The sequence below is a fragment of the Phytophthora cinnamomi genome (assembly GCF_018691715.1).
Source record: "Phytophthora cinnamomi strain GKB4 chromosome Unknown Contig21, whole genome shotgun sequence".
Classification (NCBI taxonomy): domain Eukaryota; phylum Oomycota; class Peronosporomycetes; order Peronosporales; family Peronosporaceae; genus Phytophthora; species Phytophthora cinnamomi.
In genome coordinates this window covers 3,079,795-3,098,379 of record NW_027150954.1, presented here as the reverse complement: position 1 = coordinate 3,098,379, position 18,585 = coordinate 3,079,795, and the positions used below count along the sequence as shown (strand labels likewise).

The 18,585-nt window shown below is 53.7% G+C and overlaps 4 protein-coding genes across 4 annotated transcripts; 3 read left to right on the top strand and 1 right to left on the bottom strand.

The window, feature by feature from the left end:
* Positions 1–76: 76 nt before the first annotated feature.
* On the top strand, positions 77–567 carry IUM83_03847 (arsenical-resistance protein; the record flags this gene model as incomplete). Its single annotated transcript, XM_067927879.1, has 2 exons — positions 77–249; positions 324–567. The coding sequence occupies 2 exons, from the start codon at positions 77–79 to the stop codon at positions 565–567; spliced, it is 417 nt and encodes a 138-aa protein (XP_067795381.1).
* Positions 568–7,855: 7,288 nt separating this feature from the next.
* On the top strand, positions 7,856–8,309 carry IUM83_03846 (putative ARS binding protein 1; the record flags this gene model as incomplete). Its single annotated transcript, XM_067927878.1, has 2 exons — positions 7,856–8,131; positions 8,205–8,309. 2 exons carry the CDS (start codon positions 7,856–7,858, stop codon positions 8,307–8,309), a joined length of 381 nt encoding a protein of 126 aa, XP_067795204.1.
* A 3,207-nt stretch (positions 8,310–11,516) lies between these two features.
* On the bottom strand, positions 11,517–11,786 carry IUM83_03845 (TKL protein kinase; the record flags this gene model as incomplete). Its single annotated transcript, XM_067927877.1, has 1 exon — positions 11,517–11,786. One exon carries the CDS (start codon positions 11,784–11,786, stop codon positions 11,517–11,519), a length of 270 nt encoding a protein of 89 aa, XP_067795382.1.
* Positions 11,787–14,696: 2,910 nt separating this feature from the next.
* Positions 14,697–17,766, top strand: IUM83_03844 (Eukaryotic/viral aspartic protease; the record flags this gene model as incomplete). The annotated part of the gene is made up of 2 exons (XM_067927876.1): positions 14,697–15,443; positions 17,416–17,766. The coding sequence occupies 2 exons, from the start codon at positions 14,697–14,699 to the stop codon at positions 17,764–17,766; spliced, it is 1,098 nt and encodes a 365-aa protein (XP_067795383.1).
* Between the last annotated feature and the right edge of the window lie 819 nt (positions 17,767–18,585).

Here is an 18,585-nt window from a genome sequence, read left to right as displayed (position 1 = left end):
TGCCCTACGCGGCCTCTTCATCAACGACCTCCCGAGCTACCTGGGCATCGATTCGAGCGCCAAGATCCACGTCGCCATGGGCGATGTCGCCAAGAACGTCGGCATCTACATGGGCGCGCCGTTCGTGGCGGCGCTGCTCACGTGGTACGCGCTGACCAAGGCCAAGGACACCACCTGGTACTTCGACAAGTTCACACCGCGCATCGGCGTGCTCACGCTCATGGCGCTGCACTACACGATCATCGTTCTGTTCGCCTCGCAGAGCACGCGCATCTCGTCAAGGTCATCTATGCCGCCGTGCCGCTGTCGTCCACGGCTGCTAGCAACAACTTCGAACTGGCGCTGGCGGTCGCCATTGCGTCGTTCGGACTCATGTCGAACCCAGCGCAAGTGAGTGTTGTGGGCGCGCTCATCGAGATCCCCACGATGCTAGCACTCGTGTACCTGGCATTTTGGTTCCGTAAGACGCTGTTCATACCCAAGAAGGTCGACGGCGAGGCAGCTCTCGTGGAAGAGATGAAAGGGCAAGCCGATCAGGGTGCGGCTGGAGTCTATTCGAATCTGTAAGCCCGAGAGTAGTTGTCACGGCGTGAGCTAGTACTTCAGCGTTACCATTCATATGTTAACGTTCTACATGCAAGGGAGGTATGACTTACAACTGTCAAGCTGTCTTTTAGGGCAGTGATGCGGACTCAATCGTGCAGGTTCACGAAGCTGTGGGTGCGTGGCGGCCACCACAGTCTTGACCGCAATACCGGCGGTTAAGCTTTACTGATAGGACTGTTGCGTAAGTCACCCAGGCATTTATTACTCGGTTTAGTACCTGACCCGGAAACTGCACTTACAATGCCTGTAGCTCGATACTGGACAGGTTGTCTGGGCAAACGCCGCACATGTATTTGTGAGTTAAACTGCACCCTCGGTGGGCTAACGCCGCGCCTGCTTCCAAATCGTTCGTTCAATATTTGTATCACTCAACTCCAACTGACGCCTGTTTTAGCGATCACTCAGAAAAGTGCCAATGTATGACTCTGGAGAAGATGATTTTAGATCCTCTTCAGCATAGTACAATGCGTTCTCCGCAGAAATCGTCGTTCAATGCGGCGACAACACGTGCGAACTCGCTTCGGCAGATCTATTTGATGGAGGAGTTGTCGTTAGGGTTTACCACAATATTTCACACCCGTTCCTCCCGCAATGACGGAAACACAGCGGTTAGAAGGTCTTGAGACGGAGTAAGCTAGCGTAACACAACTTCAGTATATTCCATTCAATGTACACCAACACATTGAGGGTCTTCTGCGAAAATAGAACATTCACATTGATGTACTATGAGCAGTTTCTGTAGTGGCCGACACAAAATCATAATTCTGGTTATACGGTATAGCCCTACCGAAAATGCCGCACGGTGTTGGCAACATTACCTGGAAGGAAATATGCAGATGTAAGTCGGTTGGTTTCCGATTCGCCTGAGACGTCGCAGAAGTCGCAAGGCTAAAACGGAAACCCCTCGGTTTCCCGATCACGGTAGAGGAAGCAGCCATAGTTTACTTCGTTCTTTGATCTTCTTCCTAGCTAAACGTGGCTCCGTCCCTTCAAGCGACGCCTGCTTTCTTCGCGACTCTACCCGGTCTTCTGAAGCGATGAACACCGCTACGTACGCCTACCTCAAGCTGAATGCCCTCTCTACACCAGGGTACGCGTATGGCAAAGCAACCCTCACGAGTGATCAAGCGCCGTCCGTCTCGGTGGTGCTGGTGTGCAGTGGGCGCTGGAAGAATCTCAGCGGGCAGGAGCAACCTCGCGACAAGGCCGAGATTGAAGCTCGGAGTGTCAGTGCTGAAGAAGCCATCAGTGGCATCGGAACTTACGTCGGCAGCTGCCTATGTATCGCCCGTGTCCCCTCAGGGGCTGCCAAACGATGGGACTACGGTGTGGTCGTAGGCTATACTTGGAAAACCCCTCCCGCTAGTGGCATCTTACACCTTGTTTTCCCTGATGGTACCGCCGACATCGATTTCGTCGACGACAGCCTGCAGGATCCCGCGCCCAAGACATACGCGCTACGTCCCTGCTTCCATCGTGCGGTCTGCGAGATCATGCCACGGGAGGTGCGGATTTTGCACGAGATAGTGCACAAACACTTCAACAGGGTGGGCCGTCGCTCTTCGCGAAAGGCTTCGTCCATTCTGCAGGCTGCGGGCCTTCCCACCCTTGACGAGTTAACATCGGTCCCCCTCTTCAACATCGATAATTCGTCCCTGGTGAATGTACCGATCAAGTATATTGGATTTTGTCTACTACAGTGGGTGGCGACGTCGTGTTCCCTCCGGTATTCACCTGGGAGCATCAATTTTGACGGCGACCACTCGTCCGCAGACGCGTTACGGACATATCCTACCTTGCAGGCTCGAGCAAGCTCCCAGCCTACAGACACGGAGCCGCCACAAGCTACCGCCATTCCGTTATCGATGGATCAGCTCGAGGAGTCGGATGCCGAGGACGGCGGCGCGGCCGACGGCGTAACTCAGTCAGCCCCCAGTATTGTGGTGGCACTGGGAAAATGACGGAGAGTGGAGATCGACGCATGTTCTGGTGACGCTGAAATGGCCCGGTTGCTCGCGTTACGAGAAACAGTGGGCGCCAATTCGACACTAGCACAGGACATTGACCAACTCATCTCGTCTAAAACGATTTCTCGTGGTTTGGATTGAAGCAGCAACCTCATGACACGGAGCCCTGAATCGTCTTCCAGTTTCCGTCCTACTGAAACTCAGCGGATCGTTCATAATCAACTTGTCAATGGTACGTTTGCTACTATGAATGATCAGCGACTAATGGACATTATCCAAATCCGTGCAAAGGACTTCCCCTTTCTGCCTCATCCTTCCATTGCGCGCGGATTTTACTCCTGGGATTTCTGTTTTCTTGGCCTCTCTTTGATGCACTTTGCACGGGTGACAGCTAAAGCCCGTCGGGAGGCTGCTCGGACACACGATATGTCCAACTTTAAGACCCGATCGACACCTCCAAAGTGCATGGCGCTCGAAAGCGTTAGTGCAATCATCAGCGCGATTGATTGTCTCACTACAGCGGTGAACCACGCTTATCAGCCGTACGTGTCAAAGATGCTGATCGACCTTCGCTCATTAGGGTGTGGCCACGACGGCCAGTGATGCTCAAGAGCCGGTTGACTAGATTGATGGTCGATTCGAAGTATTTCGAAGTCATCTCGCCAATGCGGACACACGTGCGGCTAAAGGCATCAGCGTTACCTTTTCTATGACGGACCCCAGTTTTGTAAGCGCTCTACAGGCTACGAATCGTTCTCAACCCAGTGCCAACACAACGATTGCTCGCCCCTCTCGCGTGATGTCGGTTGCTTCAGCTTCGAGGCGACCTCAAGGTACCCACGGCTCAAATCCGTCCGTCGAGGGCCAGTGTCATCCGGCCCCCCCAGCTATTGTCAAAGCCCTTCCGGTGCTGAAAGGAAAGCGCCTCTGCCTGCGACACATTTCTAATGAAGGGTGCTCAGGTCGTGAGGGCCGGTGCACGGTCTCGTATCGAGCACATTTTAAGCCGGAAAAGTTACGGGCGACTGTCGTCGACTTTATCAACGAGCGATTTGGGAGTTTGACGCAGGAATATGCGGATACTCCAGTTGATGAAGGTGCGTGAAGATGCGGCGGTGAGCAATTATTTTGTTGCCCACCGCAGTTACATCCGCCTTCGTTAGCAAGGTCCTCCCAGATCCTGGAGGCCCTGCATGTCGCCGAACAACGATGCGGATCCGTCGACGCGAAAGACGACTCGTCTAATGGCAGATCACGCATGCGACACATCGTCGATAGCGGACGGCGCGGCGAGCTCCGCAGGCCTCGTGGGTTCCGTTAGCGTCACCGGCAGCGGAACCGGTGACGTGCCAGGAGTTGTGAAGGACATTGAGTCCACTCTCGCAGCTTCTTTGGCGAATTTCGGTGACGCTGGCAGTGGAACCAGTGCACTGGAACGGGGTACGAAGGATGCTACTCGTATCTCAGTCAGATACCAGTCAATGTACTATCGGCCACGCGAAACCTCAACTCCGTACGGAGGGCGACGTGCCCACTCCCGTTGGTGTTGCTAGCCTCGGTAAACAGGAGATCACAGGTGGGATTATCGCTCCAGGGTCATTGTCGTTTGTCCACACAGCATATCCTAATGGTGCAGAGACCATGACGCTGGATCGCGACCTGGCGGACCACATGCTTACGATCGAAACTGCGTTCACTTCAACATGGAGAATACGGACTCGGCTACTTGAATATCACCGCACAACTATCAGTTCCCTGGTAGCAACTGCTCTTACACACGCGGGCTTGAATTTACCCGATCCATATCCATGTAGCCGCACCGTGGACGGTAAGGTGATGCATCTCATCGATCGGAACAAGCAAACCTTCTTCAATGAATTGCTTCGTCGATCGCGTATGGAGCTTGCTGACTTCGTACGGTTGATTCGCGGTGAAACTCCATCTGACCCTCGGCCCAATAAAGCTTTGGAAATCCCTGATCACTTTCTGGGTACGATCATCGTACTCGCTGGGAAGAAATCGTTCGGCATGGTGTAGTCCCCAACTGGACCAGGGGTTTACGACACAACCTGAACCTCCGCCGAATCACGGTTCGCCCTGAACAGCGTGGTGAAGAGCCTCCGGAAGGGCCAAGACAAAGGCCAGTACCTGCTCCTCGACATTGATGTGCTGGGCGAGCTGGGCGCGTCTGTTACTTGCAGTCCGTTTGGGGCTACTCAGAAAGGTGAAGCCCCTTGTCCGAGGACGCCCGCACCATCCGCGATCTCTCCTTTCCGGAGGGCACCTCCGTCAACGACCTGACCGCTGACTCGCTCGACATCGAGGTGGAATACGACGGAACGAGCATTTTGGCCCGGCGTATCCTCGAAGTGAGCGCGCGGTATCCAGGTCTCGTAAAAATGTTGTCATGCGACGTGGCCGGCGCGTTCCGAAATATCCCTGTTCACGCGGACCATGTAGGCCGCTTTGCGGGCGTTATTCGCGAGCTTGGCGTCCTCGTCATCGACCTGGCATGCCCGCTCGGTTGGAGTGACTCGCCGCGCCAATACTGGATAGCAGGAGGAGCGATCAAACACATTTACGGCGCGAGCTCGCCGAGTTGGCAGCGACAGCCAGTCCATGCTTCAGATCGCTTCGACGCCAGGGCCTGGTGCGACGATCATAACTATATCGAGCCAGATATTGGTTCGCGCCTCGCAGAGTCAAGCATAGCTCTTCGTCGCGTGATGGTTGCTGTACTCGGGCCTGAATCGATGAATGAAGAGAAATTTACTGGATGGTTTGACCGCGGCAAGCCCTTGGCTTACTTTGGGATCTTCCTTCAGCTACTCTCTCGATGCCAGTTGACAAAATTAGGAAGGCATCATCTCGACTCGATTTGATGCTTTCACAAAATTATATCACCCGCAAACAGCTACGGCAACTACTCGGGAGTCTACGGCACGTGGTGACATGTGTCAGGCTGGCGATACCCTTCTTCCAACGTATCTCCGATTTGGCTCGTTCCCCGAGTCGGTCATGGCGTATCCGCGTATCCAAAGATGCCCTAGAAGATTTACGCTGGTTCAAACTCATCCTCTCTATTGGTCAACTCAACCCGGTACCTCTTGCCGCTTTGCCGGCACAAAAAGTGTTGACTATCATATCCACATGGATGGCAGCGACTTCGAGGTATGTACGCTGTTTCCGGATCGCCACGAGTACTTACAAAGTCCCTTTCACAGCCAGCGAACGCAAAGAGATCGAAAGGTTTAACCAAGGAAACACCACCAGCTTCAGAATAAATGTCCGCGAGTTAACGAGTACTCTGTACGCGGCATTGGCGTGGGGACACCATTGGTCCGGTCGACATGATGGCGAGCACCGCCACGTCCGCTTCTGGATCGACAATCAGTCTGCGATTGCGTGGAACAATAAACGCGCAAGCCGCAACACCCGTGGCCAGCTACTGCTTCGGTTATTAAGTCTTTTAGAAGTGCAACATGGGTTTTACGCGTCAGCGTCCCATATTCCAGAAGTGGACAACGTGATGGCGGATGCAGGCAGTCGCGTTTGGCAGTCCCCAAAATTTGCATCGTTGTTTGCTAACCAATCTATATTGTGGTCACAGGTGACGATCCCGGCCGACTGCAGAGATCTCTCGAGTCTATGGGAGCGCTTCTCTGCTCAGGGGCCCTCGCAAGTTCTTCCAGCACTTTGTACCAGCGAGCCTGGCATCAATGGTGCAGATGGTGCATGAAATTCCCAGAGTGGCTCAGTGCAGACGACGTCCATGGAAACGCTACACAGCTGGGTGCTTTTGCTGTCTACCTTTGGCAATTCGGCATGAACAAACGACTCGAGGGTAATACCTACTCAACCGTATGCGGCGAGTTATGTGCTGTACGCTGGCACCACAAGTCAACAGCGGGTTACAATCCTGGTGTTTCCACGAGCCATGCTTCTTTGCTACGCGGAATTCGCCGGTTCACGGATCCAGTACTCAAGCAGCACCCAGTTTCGGCCCCACTCCAGCGAGCTCTAGTCACAAACTTGGATCTATCCCAGGCGCACGACCAACTACTCTGGGGCGGGATTCTGCTCGCTTACTTCTTCTTACTCCGGCGTTTGGAGTACAGTGTTTTGCCTCAATAGCGCAGTCGTACTTTGTATACAATTTCTCAAGTAAATGGGGTGACAGAGGTTTTACTAGTCGACTACGAGTGGGAGTAGGTCGCAATGATGCCACGCAAGCGCTCAACTTCAGGCGCTGCAGCCTCGAAGTCGACCGCACCCGACTCGCCGTGAGCTCTCTTCCAGCGAATCCCGTAGCGAGATTGCACGTGGCGTAGCCAAGACCAGGTAAAGCTTGGTAGTGACGACGGCGGAATTTCTAGAAGCCTGGCGATTTTGCGAGCCCGCATGATGATCATCTCGCCAGTAAGCGACACTTGGATGTCCTCGCACATGAGGACGTACTCAACAACGCAGTAGGGAGAGTTTGGTTTTGGCCACCACAGCGAGCTCAACGTTGGTAATGGCAGGCAGCTGGCGGCGGAGGTCACAAATCTGCAGCTCCTGCTGCTTCGTGAGGCGTTGGCGCTTCTGGAAAGGCTTCGGAAGAGACGGCATTGCAGACTCGATGCTTGTAGACTTGGTTAGGCTTGGCTAATGAAAGAATGAGGAGCGAGTCGCTCCGGTCGCTCCGACCGACCAAGGTGATCTTGGCGCGCAATGACATGAGCGTGACGCTTTTTGTTTTGACGTTTTCCCCTATGTCCTCGGTTGTGGTAATTTGATTGGCGGAACCATACTGTCGATGGCGTGATTGGCTGAATCTTGCTGTTCGTGAAAAACAGGGTGATTATATATAGTCTGCGAGGTTATTAGATGTGATGGCTGCGCTATTGAGGCAAAACACTGTATCTCTTCATTGGATCAAGCCGCCACAACTATATTCTGAAGCTGGGTCACATACGGTTTTTCGACGATGACGGTACACGGACCCCCGTGGACACAGCCACGACGGTGGACATCAACTACAGGGCGCGAAAAAAACCCAGTATGGTCGCGAAGAGTGCCGCTTTCACAGTCAGTCAGGTGATGCTACGTTGTGCCTAGTACAGTCTTCCCTCCCACAGATGATTATCACGGGAGAACAGGCCAGCTCAATCAGTTATCATATTTGGCAAATTATCATATTCAGAAGGGAGCATGATTGGCTCTCAGTGAGAGCCTCTCACTCAAGAATCCCTCCCTGTTCGCCACACCCACACCCATTCTTCGCACCCCAGCTCGCGATCATGCTATCCAAGACAACCACGCTCCGCACAGGAAACCTTACTCAAAAGGAGAAGCGGCAGCTGATCGAAAAGCACGTGCGCGAGCCAAAGCTCACGCAAAACGAGCTGAGAGAGTGGTGTCGCGTTCACTTCCAATTGTCCAAGGCCCCCGCACAGGCAACAATCTCCAGTATTCTCAAACGTTCCACCGAGATCCTTGATGCCGTGGTGAGCGACGACCGCAAAACGAATCATGTCGTCAGCTACCCTGGCCTCGACGAGGCCCTAAAGCTCTGGGTAGGGCAACCGGGTCCCCATTTCCGACGATCTCATCCAAACCAAAGCCCGGAGCCTATTCGTCGATATGCAGCGGGGAGGGCTAATCGAGAGCTCGGCGGAGCCCCCCAAGTTCTCAAACGGCTGGCAGGCCACGTTCAAGAGCCGTCATGATTTCCAGGGTCTTAGTCGCGTCTAGAAAGCAGCAAACAATCACGCACCACTTTAAACCTGTCTAATATAGATGATATTTGGTCCCAGAACTTATCACTTATCAGTACTGAGAGGGAATATCGAGTGCTCAGCGTTAGTATCGGAAACTCCTATTGCAACAATCGGGGGACGACAAAAATGAAAAATCTGATCACTTATCATATCATATCGATTGAGGGGGGTTCAGATTTGGGAGGGCAGACTGTACGGGCAGCACGATGGATAGTCAAAGGAGCACAAGCGATCGGGACATGGGCTGTCATGCCCGCACTTGCAACTGGTCCGACCAGCAGTATTACTGCGAACGATGTGTCGACAGCGATTAAAATTGCCGCAGCAAGGACGAGACAGGATCCCAGCCGGTTCTCCACGCACTCGATTCGTATCGGGGGTGCAACCTCCCTCCTCAATGCTGGTGCAGATCGGTTGGTGATCAAATTACTGGGTAGACGGCTGTCAAACGCTTTTGAAGCGTACCCCGTGCTCACAGCTCAAGGATCAGCTCATCTATCACGGTTAATGTGTTAACGACATCGACAACTGGACGACTTGCCCGCCTCAAGTCCTAACGTGGTGGATATCATTGGGGCGCCACCACGCCACGCCCTGAGGTGGTCAAACACGACGAAGGTTTCCCCTACGAAGTGATTGTTGGAAAAAACTAAGTGCTACCCTTGTGAAGAGACACTCCATACTTAAGCATTCGTTCGTCGGCAGTAAGCAAATAGCAGGTGGGCGGAACCGCCAGCTACGGTGTAGTTGAAGATAGTTGGTGTAATATTACTTACTACCTCTGCTGAGTTAATCAGAGTGAAATCGTGGACAACGGCTCATACAATGTTCGACTCCGTGTCTGTGGATTGAGTCAGCTTCATACGCGACGAGATGGTAGCAGTCGTTGCAAACACTAAGCTTCCATAGCGATGACCTTATTAAAACAAGCACGAAACAATTTGACAATTATATGCTTTGGTTTCATTTGTCGTACCCACCACCGCTCACTAGCTATCAGCATACGTATCCTAATATTAATAGGTGGGTACGTTCCGCACATTAAACGTCAACATTGCGCCGTTACCTTCATGGGGGGGGGGGGGGGAATCGTGGAGCCGCTCGATATCCTCGTAGTGGCAGATGCCGCCCAAAATGCCGTTCGAGACACTATTGTCTCGAATATCGCGCAGGCGAGGCTTCGAGCCCACCACAAACTTCGAAGCGCCTAGCGAAGCGCCCCATACCGTCACGCAAAAGTCCAGGCTTTGCTGGTCGCCGTGCGTCAAGCTTTGGAGCTCCTTGCTTGACTCACCGAACTCAGCGCATGAGCAGTTATCAAGAAGCTCTCAAATGTGTTGAAGCATCAGCCACAGCGGTGAGAGTAGGTCTTGCCCTGTGTGCTTTTTGCCGCAAAGGTGAAAGTGAGCTAGTTCCCGTTGGATGGGAGAGAAAACATGCGCCCGTTAGCTCCGCGTGCTATCGTTGCACCCGTTACACCAAACTAACTTCAGACCGTGAGCTTGAGCTAAGTAATATGTAATATTCTAGTATGCAATGTTGTAGGTATTTGTGGTTGTTGCTCGTGTGAGTGTGCTTCGTGACCATCATTGTGTTGGATGTGTATTGAGTTAGAAGCAACATTCCATTTTGGTGTGAAATGATTGCAACAGTATAATGCAGATGTAACTCTGTTGTGGTGCTATCATTACAAAATTGGGAGGGTTTTTGGGCTCGCCCCAACAACTCTGGATTAAAATCCAGAGAACTACACACCACTAATAGCATAATACTATTTGAAATAGTAATACTACAAATTCCAAATACCGCCGCTAGTACTAACATAAACGTAGTAGGAAAAATCACGATACTAGTACTAAAAAAACTACTAAATATCCTACTAAATTCCAGGTAGAAGTGCAAGGTCAATATTTTGAAAGGACGCGAGCAAAGGGCGGCAAACGGGTGGTTGCCGAGCTGTTCTGTCGTGCTCTCTCGCTTATTTTCCGTGTCCTCCCTGAAGATCGCAACCGGGTCCGATGAAGTGCACCAAGGCCGATTGTTGTTTGCCTGATATGACGGAAACGACGCCGTGTTGCGTCTGCGGTCATCCTGTTCATCGTATCTGCAGCAATGAACTCTGGGGGTGAGGCTGAGCTTTCCAAACGGTACGGTTAGCACTACTAGGGTCCATGGTTTGCTAGCATCTCATGCGGCCACCTCTATGCGTAGCTATTGGGATATCTGTGTCAAGTCAGGCTACGGAGGTGAATGAAGCTACTCTCGCGGAATCTGACATCCGTACTCAAGCAACAGCGAGGCGGAAATCCGATGTTGGGATTCTGGCCGATTGACCATTACAAACCATCCCGAGCTCAGGACGCCCGTTGTCCTCACTGCTTTTCAAGTCTTTTCGACAGGTTCGTTTGTATTGAGCCATCTCCGCATACACACGAGCAATGAGCGAGCCAAACACCAGCTAATTCTTCATCACAAGGACGTAGAGATTGTGCGGGTGAGGAAATGCGAGCAAAATCTCTGGTAAGGGCGTTTTAGTAGTTTGATTTTACTATTAGTAACTACATTTATTATTATTACATTTTCCACGCACTCAATTGGTAATATTAATACAGATAGTAAATCGAAATCGTTACCCGAATTTCTAATATTACTTTAGGGGCGAAATCGATATTACCCTGATGGCGGCACTGAACCGAGATGATGAATGAAATCTTTGATATGAGCGTCGTCAATTATAGAGATGGCAAACAGGGGCTAATATAGCTGACATGTATTGCTGCACCAATTAGCCCACCACTCGAGACACCACATCTCTGCAGCTTTTACAGCCTCCGCTGCACTGGGTCGCTCATTTGGGTCTACGCTCACGCAAGCCTCACCAAGTTCAGACATCGCTATCGACGAGGGCCCTGTCGACGAGAACTCCACGCGAAGTATCCCCATTGCCACCTTCTGCAGGATCGCCGTGTCCGACAACGGCCAACTGCCAGACCCTCCACCTTCACGAACGTGTACTGCAGCTGATGCACAGCGAGCTCTGACAGCAGCACGCCGAACGAGAACACGTCAGCCTTGTCGTCGTTGATCTCCCCGAGCTTGACATCCGGCGCCATCCAGCGCGACGTCCCGACGCCCACCGTCATGGTGCGGCCCAGCCGCTCGCGAGAGGTGCCGAAGATCGTCATCTTGGCCGCCAGAACGCTGCTTGGCAGGACGTTGCGCACTTGAGGTCGCGGCGGGTGATCGCCGGTGCCAGCGCATGCAGGTGCACGAGCCCGTGGCAGACGTGCAGCGCGATGGTGATCTTCTCGCGGTCGAAACCGACCAGGTGCCCCGACTCGATGTACCGATCCAGCAACGAACGCAGGTCGCCGCCGTCCATGAACTCGAGTACCACGCACAAGTCCGACAGCGAGGTCCACGCGACGCCAACGAAGCGCACGATGCGCATGTGCTCCCATTTTCGCCTCGGACAGGAACTCGTTCAAGTGGCGTATATCACCGCGAGTTTGTGGAAGCAGCATTTTCCCGGCCACGCGCTCGTGGTTGAAGACTCCGGTGTACACATCTCCAAACGCCTCAGAAGCTGCTGTGCGTGAACTTTGTCTCGCGGAATACGTTTGGCAGTGATCACGTCGTCATTTCACAACCCGTTCTTGCCTATGGGTGTTTCGTCGTTCGAGGCAGCATCGCTGGATACCAAATTTTGCGAATACTGTGGTTGTTGCACGTGCTGGTGGCTCACGGGCGAACGCTGCCGCTTGATCTGGTACCATGCTGTTGACTTTTGTATCCACTTGAGATATGACGACGGCAAATGAATACTACGATGAACACACACAGATGATGGCCCGCGCCACGAAAAAGTAGAAGTGAATAGATTGAGTGTTAGGTGTGCCTGGGGGGCCTACTGCGATCCAAAACGAATGCATATTACTAGTAGTTGTAGTTTCGCAACCGCTGCATGGCGCCTCGCACGGTGCGTTGGGCGGTTGAAGCTACACGTCGCGTGTAACACTTCCCCCTCCCGATGATCCATGTCAACTACTCGATTGCGAGTCCATGGGCGTCGGCGAGCTGACGAACAATTTCTTCGTCTGCATGAGCGGAGATGAACGCTTTGACAACGGCTGGCACGTCCTCCAGCATTACCTGCACTGGTTCCCACGAATCCTCCTGCTCGCTCAGACCGCGCCATCGCACCGTCAATTTGTAGCACTTTGCTGCTGCATCGTAAGAAGCGCGGAGGATCTTCAGGACGACGTGTCCTTCGCTGTTGTGTGCAACATGCTGCAACAGGTCCCCCGACAGCTCCAAAGAGCTATCACTGTAGAATTTCAGCCGACAGGCATGAGTTTCGCGCTCGTCCCCCGTCACAATATTCTTGATCCTGAAAATTTAATTTGATGTCGCTCCTGTGACTTGTGCGGGGCCACACCACCGCACTCGAAGCTTGGAGCGTGAATGCGCCCACACGTCTGCGTACAGTACATAGTCACCTACTTCGAATTGAGCCATCCGGGTGCCTTGCTTCTGCCCCCTTGTGTGTCGATCACGAGCGCGAACGTTGTGGTAGGTTTCGACCACCCGCTTGTGCATACGCTCCAGTGCAACTCGCAGCTTCTCGATCTGAAGACGACGATTTGTTGGATCTCCTCCAACGTTGCCGGCGTTGCCGACTGACGAACTGCAATCGGATCGAAAGGTGAAATCGCTTTGATGCCAGTCATCGCAGTGACGGGTGCCACTCCTCCAAGCGAGTAAGATGGCGAATTATCCAGCACCAATTGAACCAACTTGATCGTTTTCCGCACTCCGTGGTGGCCATGCGCCATTCCGAGATCAGTGATCTTGGACATCTGAGAACTTCACGCATTACAACCTCGACGGTTCCGTTAGCCTAGGGGCAGCGGGCTTTCGTAAAGTGATGGTGCGCGCCTAACAAATGCTCCAGTGCTTCGATCACTCGGTTTTTAAAGCGTGTGCCCTGGTCACTCACCCAAGTGTGGCAGACTCCAAAACTAGCAAACCAGTAAATCAGAGAGACGTAAGTAACGTCGCCCGTACCAATTGTGGAAGAGTTCCCCCGGCGAGAACCGAGAAGGTGCTACCGAAGATGGGAGAAGGCGGGGCGATGAATGTTGAGCGACGCGGTCGACTTTTACGAGAAGGTTAGGCGGAGCGATGGGCGGCGACACGGCGCCTGAGTCTGATACGCCGCGGGATCAGGGCTGATCTGACACCGGACTCGGCACCCGTCTATGCACAACCCCGTCACTCAAACCCCGTCACACGGGGACCGTGATTAGGGGCCACGAATCAGGTTGAAGATCGGTTGCGGGAAACACGCCGGAAGTAGGGTTAGGTGCAGAATGAGTGGCTTAGCGGGCAGCGATAGCTAGTAGCCAGTAGCCAGGGCATAGGATAGGGTAAGGCTCAGTCCCGAAAATTCTCTGAACCACAAAGACCTCCCGTCTTCTACGTTCAGGGGAACCACCAAGTGCCGGCAAGTCGAGCCACCAGGAATACGTGGTCCCCCGACGCTCGCTGGCTCGGGTCTCGCCCCCATCAACCCCATGCACAAAAGGAGGGCACGTTAAACTATACCGTCGACCGGCACGCCCGATAACGCGCTGCCCAATACGAAGGACTGTGTAGTGGGTATAACTTGACTCACTACTTTGGCTTACACGTTGCGCTACGTGTATGAGGAAGCGTAGGTACTTAGTAATAACTTGAGTTAATTATACTTGAGTCCACAAGTATAATCTAAATCAAATAAAAAACCAAGTAGCTAGTTTAAGGTAAAATGAGAACTGTATTGTTTGTAAATTGATCTTCCTTCTAAAACTGCTAAAACTGTTTATCATCTATGAAAGGAGTTGACAGCGGCTGGCTGTCAGAGCCCCGCCAATATGCACGTCTCTGATTGGTAGAAAGATGCTGCTTTCTACCAATAGGATCTTTGGGTTGGTGTGGACCACTCATTGTGGTGGCCCACTTCAATGTATCCATTGGTGTGACTTACACCAATGTGAGGAAGTATCCAAAACTTTCAACAGATAACCTATCTGTTAAATTCACAAGTGGCTGCAAGCTACTTGTACGTGTAACCCCGTTACAGACTGCAATGGCTTGATAACCGCCGTGCACAAGACCGCATAGGCCCAATAACGCTACGCAAGTCCGAGGAAACGCCGGTCCGATAACGCCGCACGCTCAAGGGACCCGACACGCCTGCGTCCGAGCAGGGTGTCACCCGGAACCCCCAACTCAGGTGGTTGCCGACAAGATCTACAAGTACCCCCCCCCCCACCAGATTGACCACAATTTACCAAGGCAGTGAGGGCACTACTCCACAATGGAGGCAGGTGCGCAGTCGGTTGGAAGGTCGCCGAAGAGGAAGAAGTTGCGTGCGCCGGACTCGGCAGACGAATCGTTGTCCAAGCCGCAAGGCAAGGGCACGGGACGCCAGTACACCGCCGCGGAGATGAGCCACATGCTGTCCCACACAGGGCTGTTCCGGCTGCTGGAGCGAGACCCGAACCTGAGCTTTATCAAGCCCAAGCTGATGAGCGAGTTCACGGGCCTATTCCTGGCGCCAGACATCGACAGCCCCACGAGCGTCATGCGTGCAGCGCTGACGCTCTTCGAGATGCTACGCGAATCCGGCTTCATGCTGGGCGCGTTTGAGATGGAGAAAGTGTACGACTGGAATCTTGAGGAATGGACGCGCACGATCCGTGACGTGCTGGAACCCCTGACGGTTCAGGCGGGATCCGTCGAGCGCGAAGGCGCCCCGTCCGTGACGTACCCGGCATCGGCGACGACGCCGTCACCCCCGCCTCGATACCAGTCGAGCGTGGACTCCCACAGCAGCCTTAAACCGCCTAAGCGTATGCCCACGAATCGGCCGCCGCGCGTCATGCAACTTGCGGCCGCGCTGGCGCATGCCGAACCTTCAACGCCCTCGGAAGAAGCGATCCCCAAGACCCTGGAAGACGCTATCATCCAACTCATGCGGTCGACCGGGATGCGCTTGCCAAGCCCCCAGGCGCCCGTGGCTCCCTCCGAGCCACCTCCACCAACGCGTTCCGAGCCAGCAACGGTGCGACAACCAGATCCGGTCGACGTCGCCGTGGAATCCGTCAGTTCCCGACGACCTGTTCAACTTGAACATCGGGACGGCCGGAAATGCCACAGCGGTCTCCACGGCGACGGTCGGCGTGGGCCTCACACGAGTACGGCTCTCGGCGTCTTCCGAGCTGAAGGAGTATCAGGGACGAGATGCCAGTGAGGAGAAGGCCCGGGCGTGGCTCAACCGCTTGAAATCTGCAACTCGCCGCGACGAAATGACAGGAGAAGAAGTTTGCGGGCTGACCAGCGACCTGATAAATGGCCCCGCGCGCCAATTGTACCTCCAACTGACGAAGAAGGTCAAGAAGTCATGGTCAGCGCTGATGGAGCAATTTCGCATCCAGTATTGCGGGAAAGGGGTGTTGATGGAGAGTCGTTACTGTCACGCGATGCAGCGCCCCGACGAGACTCCGCTGGATTACTTGTACCGGCTCAATGTCGCCGGTCTGCGAGCCAATATCCGGTACGCTGATGTCACAGCAGAAGAGAAGCGAAAACACGTCGAACACTTCGTCAAGACGCTGAGTACTCAGGAACAAGAGCTCGCTTCGCGACTCACCCTGATGGAAGTCTCAGACTCCGTCGCATTGGAGAAGAAGCTGCGGGCCCGGCAACGTGGGATGGCCCACCAGAAGAAAACGCTCTTCGGCTCGAACAAGTTCCGTCAGAAGGCACCGACGCCGCCACCCCAACCAGCTCGAATGGTTTATGCGGATCAAGCCGCGCCGGACGAGCATGACTCGGGACGCGAAAGTCACGACGACGACGATCGCCTGTACGACCAGGACGAGGAGGAAGAAGAGCGGGCCAGACTGTTCGTTACCGGCCAGGCACCATCCGCCGAGGCCCCACATCGCAACTTCGACTCGGAAGACTCGGGACGTGGTCGTCAGCGATGCCGTCACTGCGGATCGCGTCGCCATGACGATGGAGATTTTTGGAATCTTTTGACGTGCCAGAAATGTGGAGGTCACCATCCGACGGACAGATGTGCAAGGTCTGCGGTGATGTGCACGGCACCGGGGGATGCCCATTCGAAGAATTCTTCAACCAGCTTCGCCAGTGGTGTGGCCAAGAAGTCGCAAGAGGTAGTTAGTGAGAGCCCGACTTCCCTGAATGATAATACATGGGAATCCAATCTGGAACGTACCACGCGAGAATGTGCACCCCGAGTTTCAGTTATCCGACGTACGACGGACGACGAGTTCGCGCGCGAACCGCCCCTGGACGAGATTGACTTGCAACCAGGAGAGCGGCGCGGATACTGGAAACACTATGCGCCGCACAAGTGGTACAAACAGGCCAAGATTCACGGGAAATTGGACAATCGCCGCGCTGCGCTGTTGCTCTATACAGGAGCCGAGGTGTCCATTCTGGACACCACCTTTGCACGTGAGGTAGGCTGCCTGATCGACACGGACATCGCGCAAGAGTGTGTGGGAATCCGTGATGAGACATATTACACAGTGGGGAGAGCGAGAGTCAAAATTACCTTGGCTGGGAACTTGGTGTACTACATGCACCTGTGGGTCGGAGACATGGCTGGCCAACACGCAATCTTGGGGATGAACTTCATGGTGTCGACTGGAGTGCGCATTGACACGGCGGACGGCACGGCGTGCCTCCCCGACGAGGTTCACATTCAGATGATCGGGAGGAGGCCGCTGTACACAAGGATGGACCCAGTGAACGTTAAGACGCCTGTACGGCTGAACCCGGGACGCACGTACGAGGTTGTGCTTCAATTAGATCGGAATACGCCACTCCTGTGGGTAACACGAGGGGAATCATGGGTTACCACGTTTGTGAAAGGCAAGGTTGGGAGAAGAACATATCTGCGCGCGACGAACGTTGAGGACTCGGCGATAACACTTGACACCCACAAGACTCTGGCGTAGTGGACGCCGACTGATGTTCTTCCGCGAGCGCGGGGATTTGTCCAGTTGGGGTCCCACCGTTACCAAGAGTGGCAGAATCTGGCTTACGGCGCGACGTCTGACGCGAACGAGATTTGGGTTCCGGTCGAGTTCGACTGGCCGATAGTCGAGCGCCCCACTTACCCAACGCCCAAGCAGATCCTGCGTCCGAAATCGAAGACGGAAGGCGGACAGCCCGACGCGCGACAGCGGCCGGTCTCAATGCCGACTGCCGTCGCCGTAACCCGGAAGGAACTAGTCGTGACGGGAGAAGCTGCGACAAATGAGGTCGGGAAGGAAGCAGCATCAGCGCCAGAACAGACATCCGAGTCGGACACCGACGAAGGGGAGGAAGATGACGCGGTTCTGATCCACTAAGGATCCGACCTCTTCGCTGAAGACCTTGAATCGGAAATGGCTGTGCTGCCGGAACTACCGTTGACTGCTGAGGCGAAGATTGAGCTCTTCCATGTGCGTCAAGATTGGAACCTGTTGGCCAGGCAGGCTCTACAGCGACAAGGTGGCCGGAGCTCTCACGGTCCGAACGAGGTCCAGGACTTGAAGATGCTGAACCGCCTGGGAGAAATCATCCGGCCCTAGGCACTAAGCCACGAGGCGGAAGCTCACGCAGACCCCGTCGCGGATGACCCCGGCACAGACTGTAGTGGGCCTACTTTGGCTCACTACTTTGGCTTACACGTTGCGCTACGTGTATGAGGAAGCGTAAGTACTTCGTAATAACTTGAGTTAATTATATTTGAATACACAAATATAAGTTAACTTAAAGAAGTCTCCAAGTGACTAGTTTGAGGTAAAATGAGAAGTGTATTGTTTGTAAATTGATCTTCCTCCTAAATCTGCTAAAACTGCTTATCATCTATGAAACGGGTTGACAGCGGCTGGCTGACAGAGCCCCGCCAATATGCACGTCTCTAATTGGTAGAAAGATGCTGCTTTCTACCAATAGGATCTTTGGGTATGTGTGGACCACTCATTGTGGTGGTCCACTTCAATGTATCCATTGGTGTGTCTTACACCAAGGTGAGGAAGCATCAAAACTTTTAACAGATAACCTATCTGTTAAATTCACAAGTGGCTGCAAGCCACTTGTACGTGTAACTCCGTTACAACGCGAGTCGTCAGGCATTGTAGATTACTACAGCACTCGCACTACCTTCCTGTTGGTAGTGCGTGTTG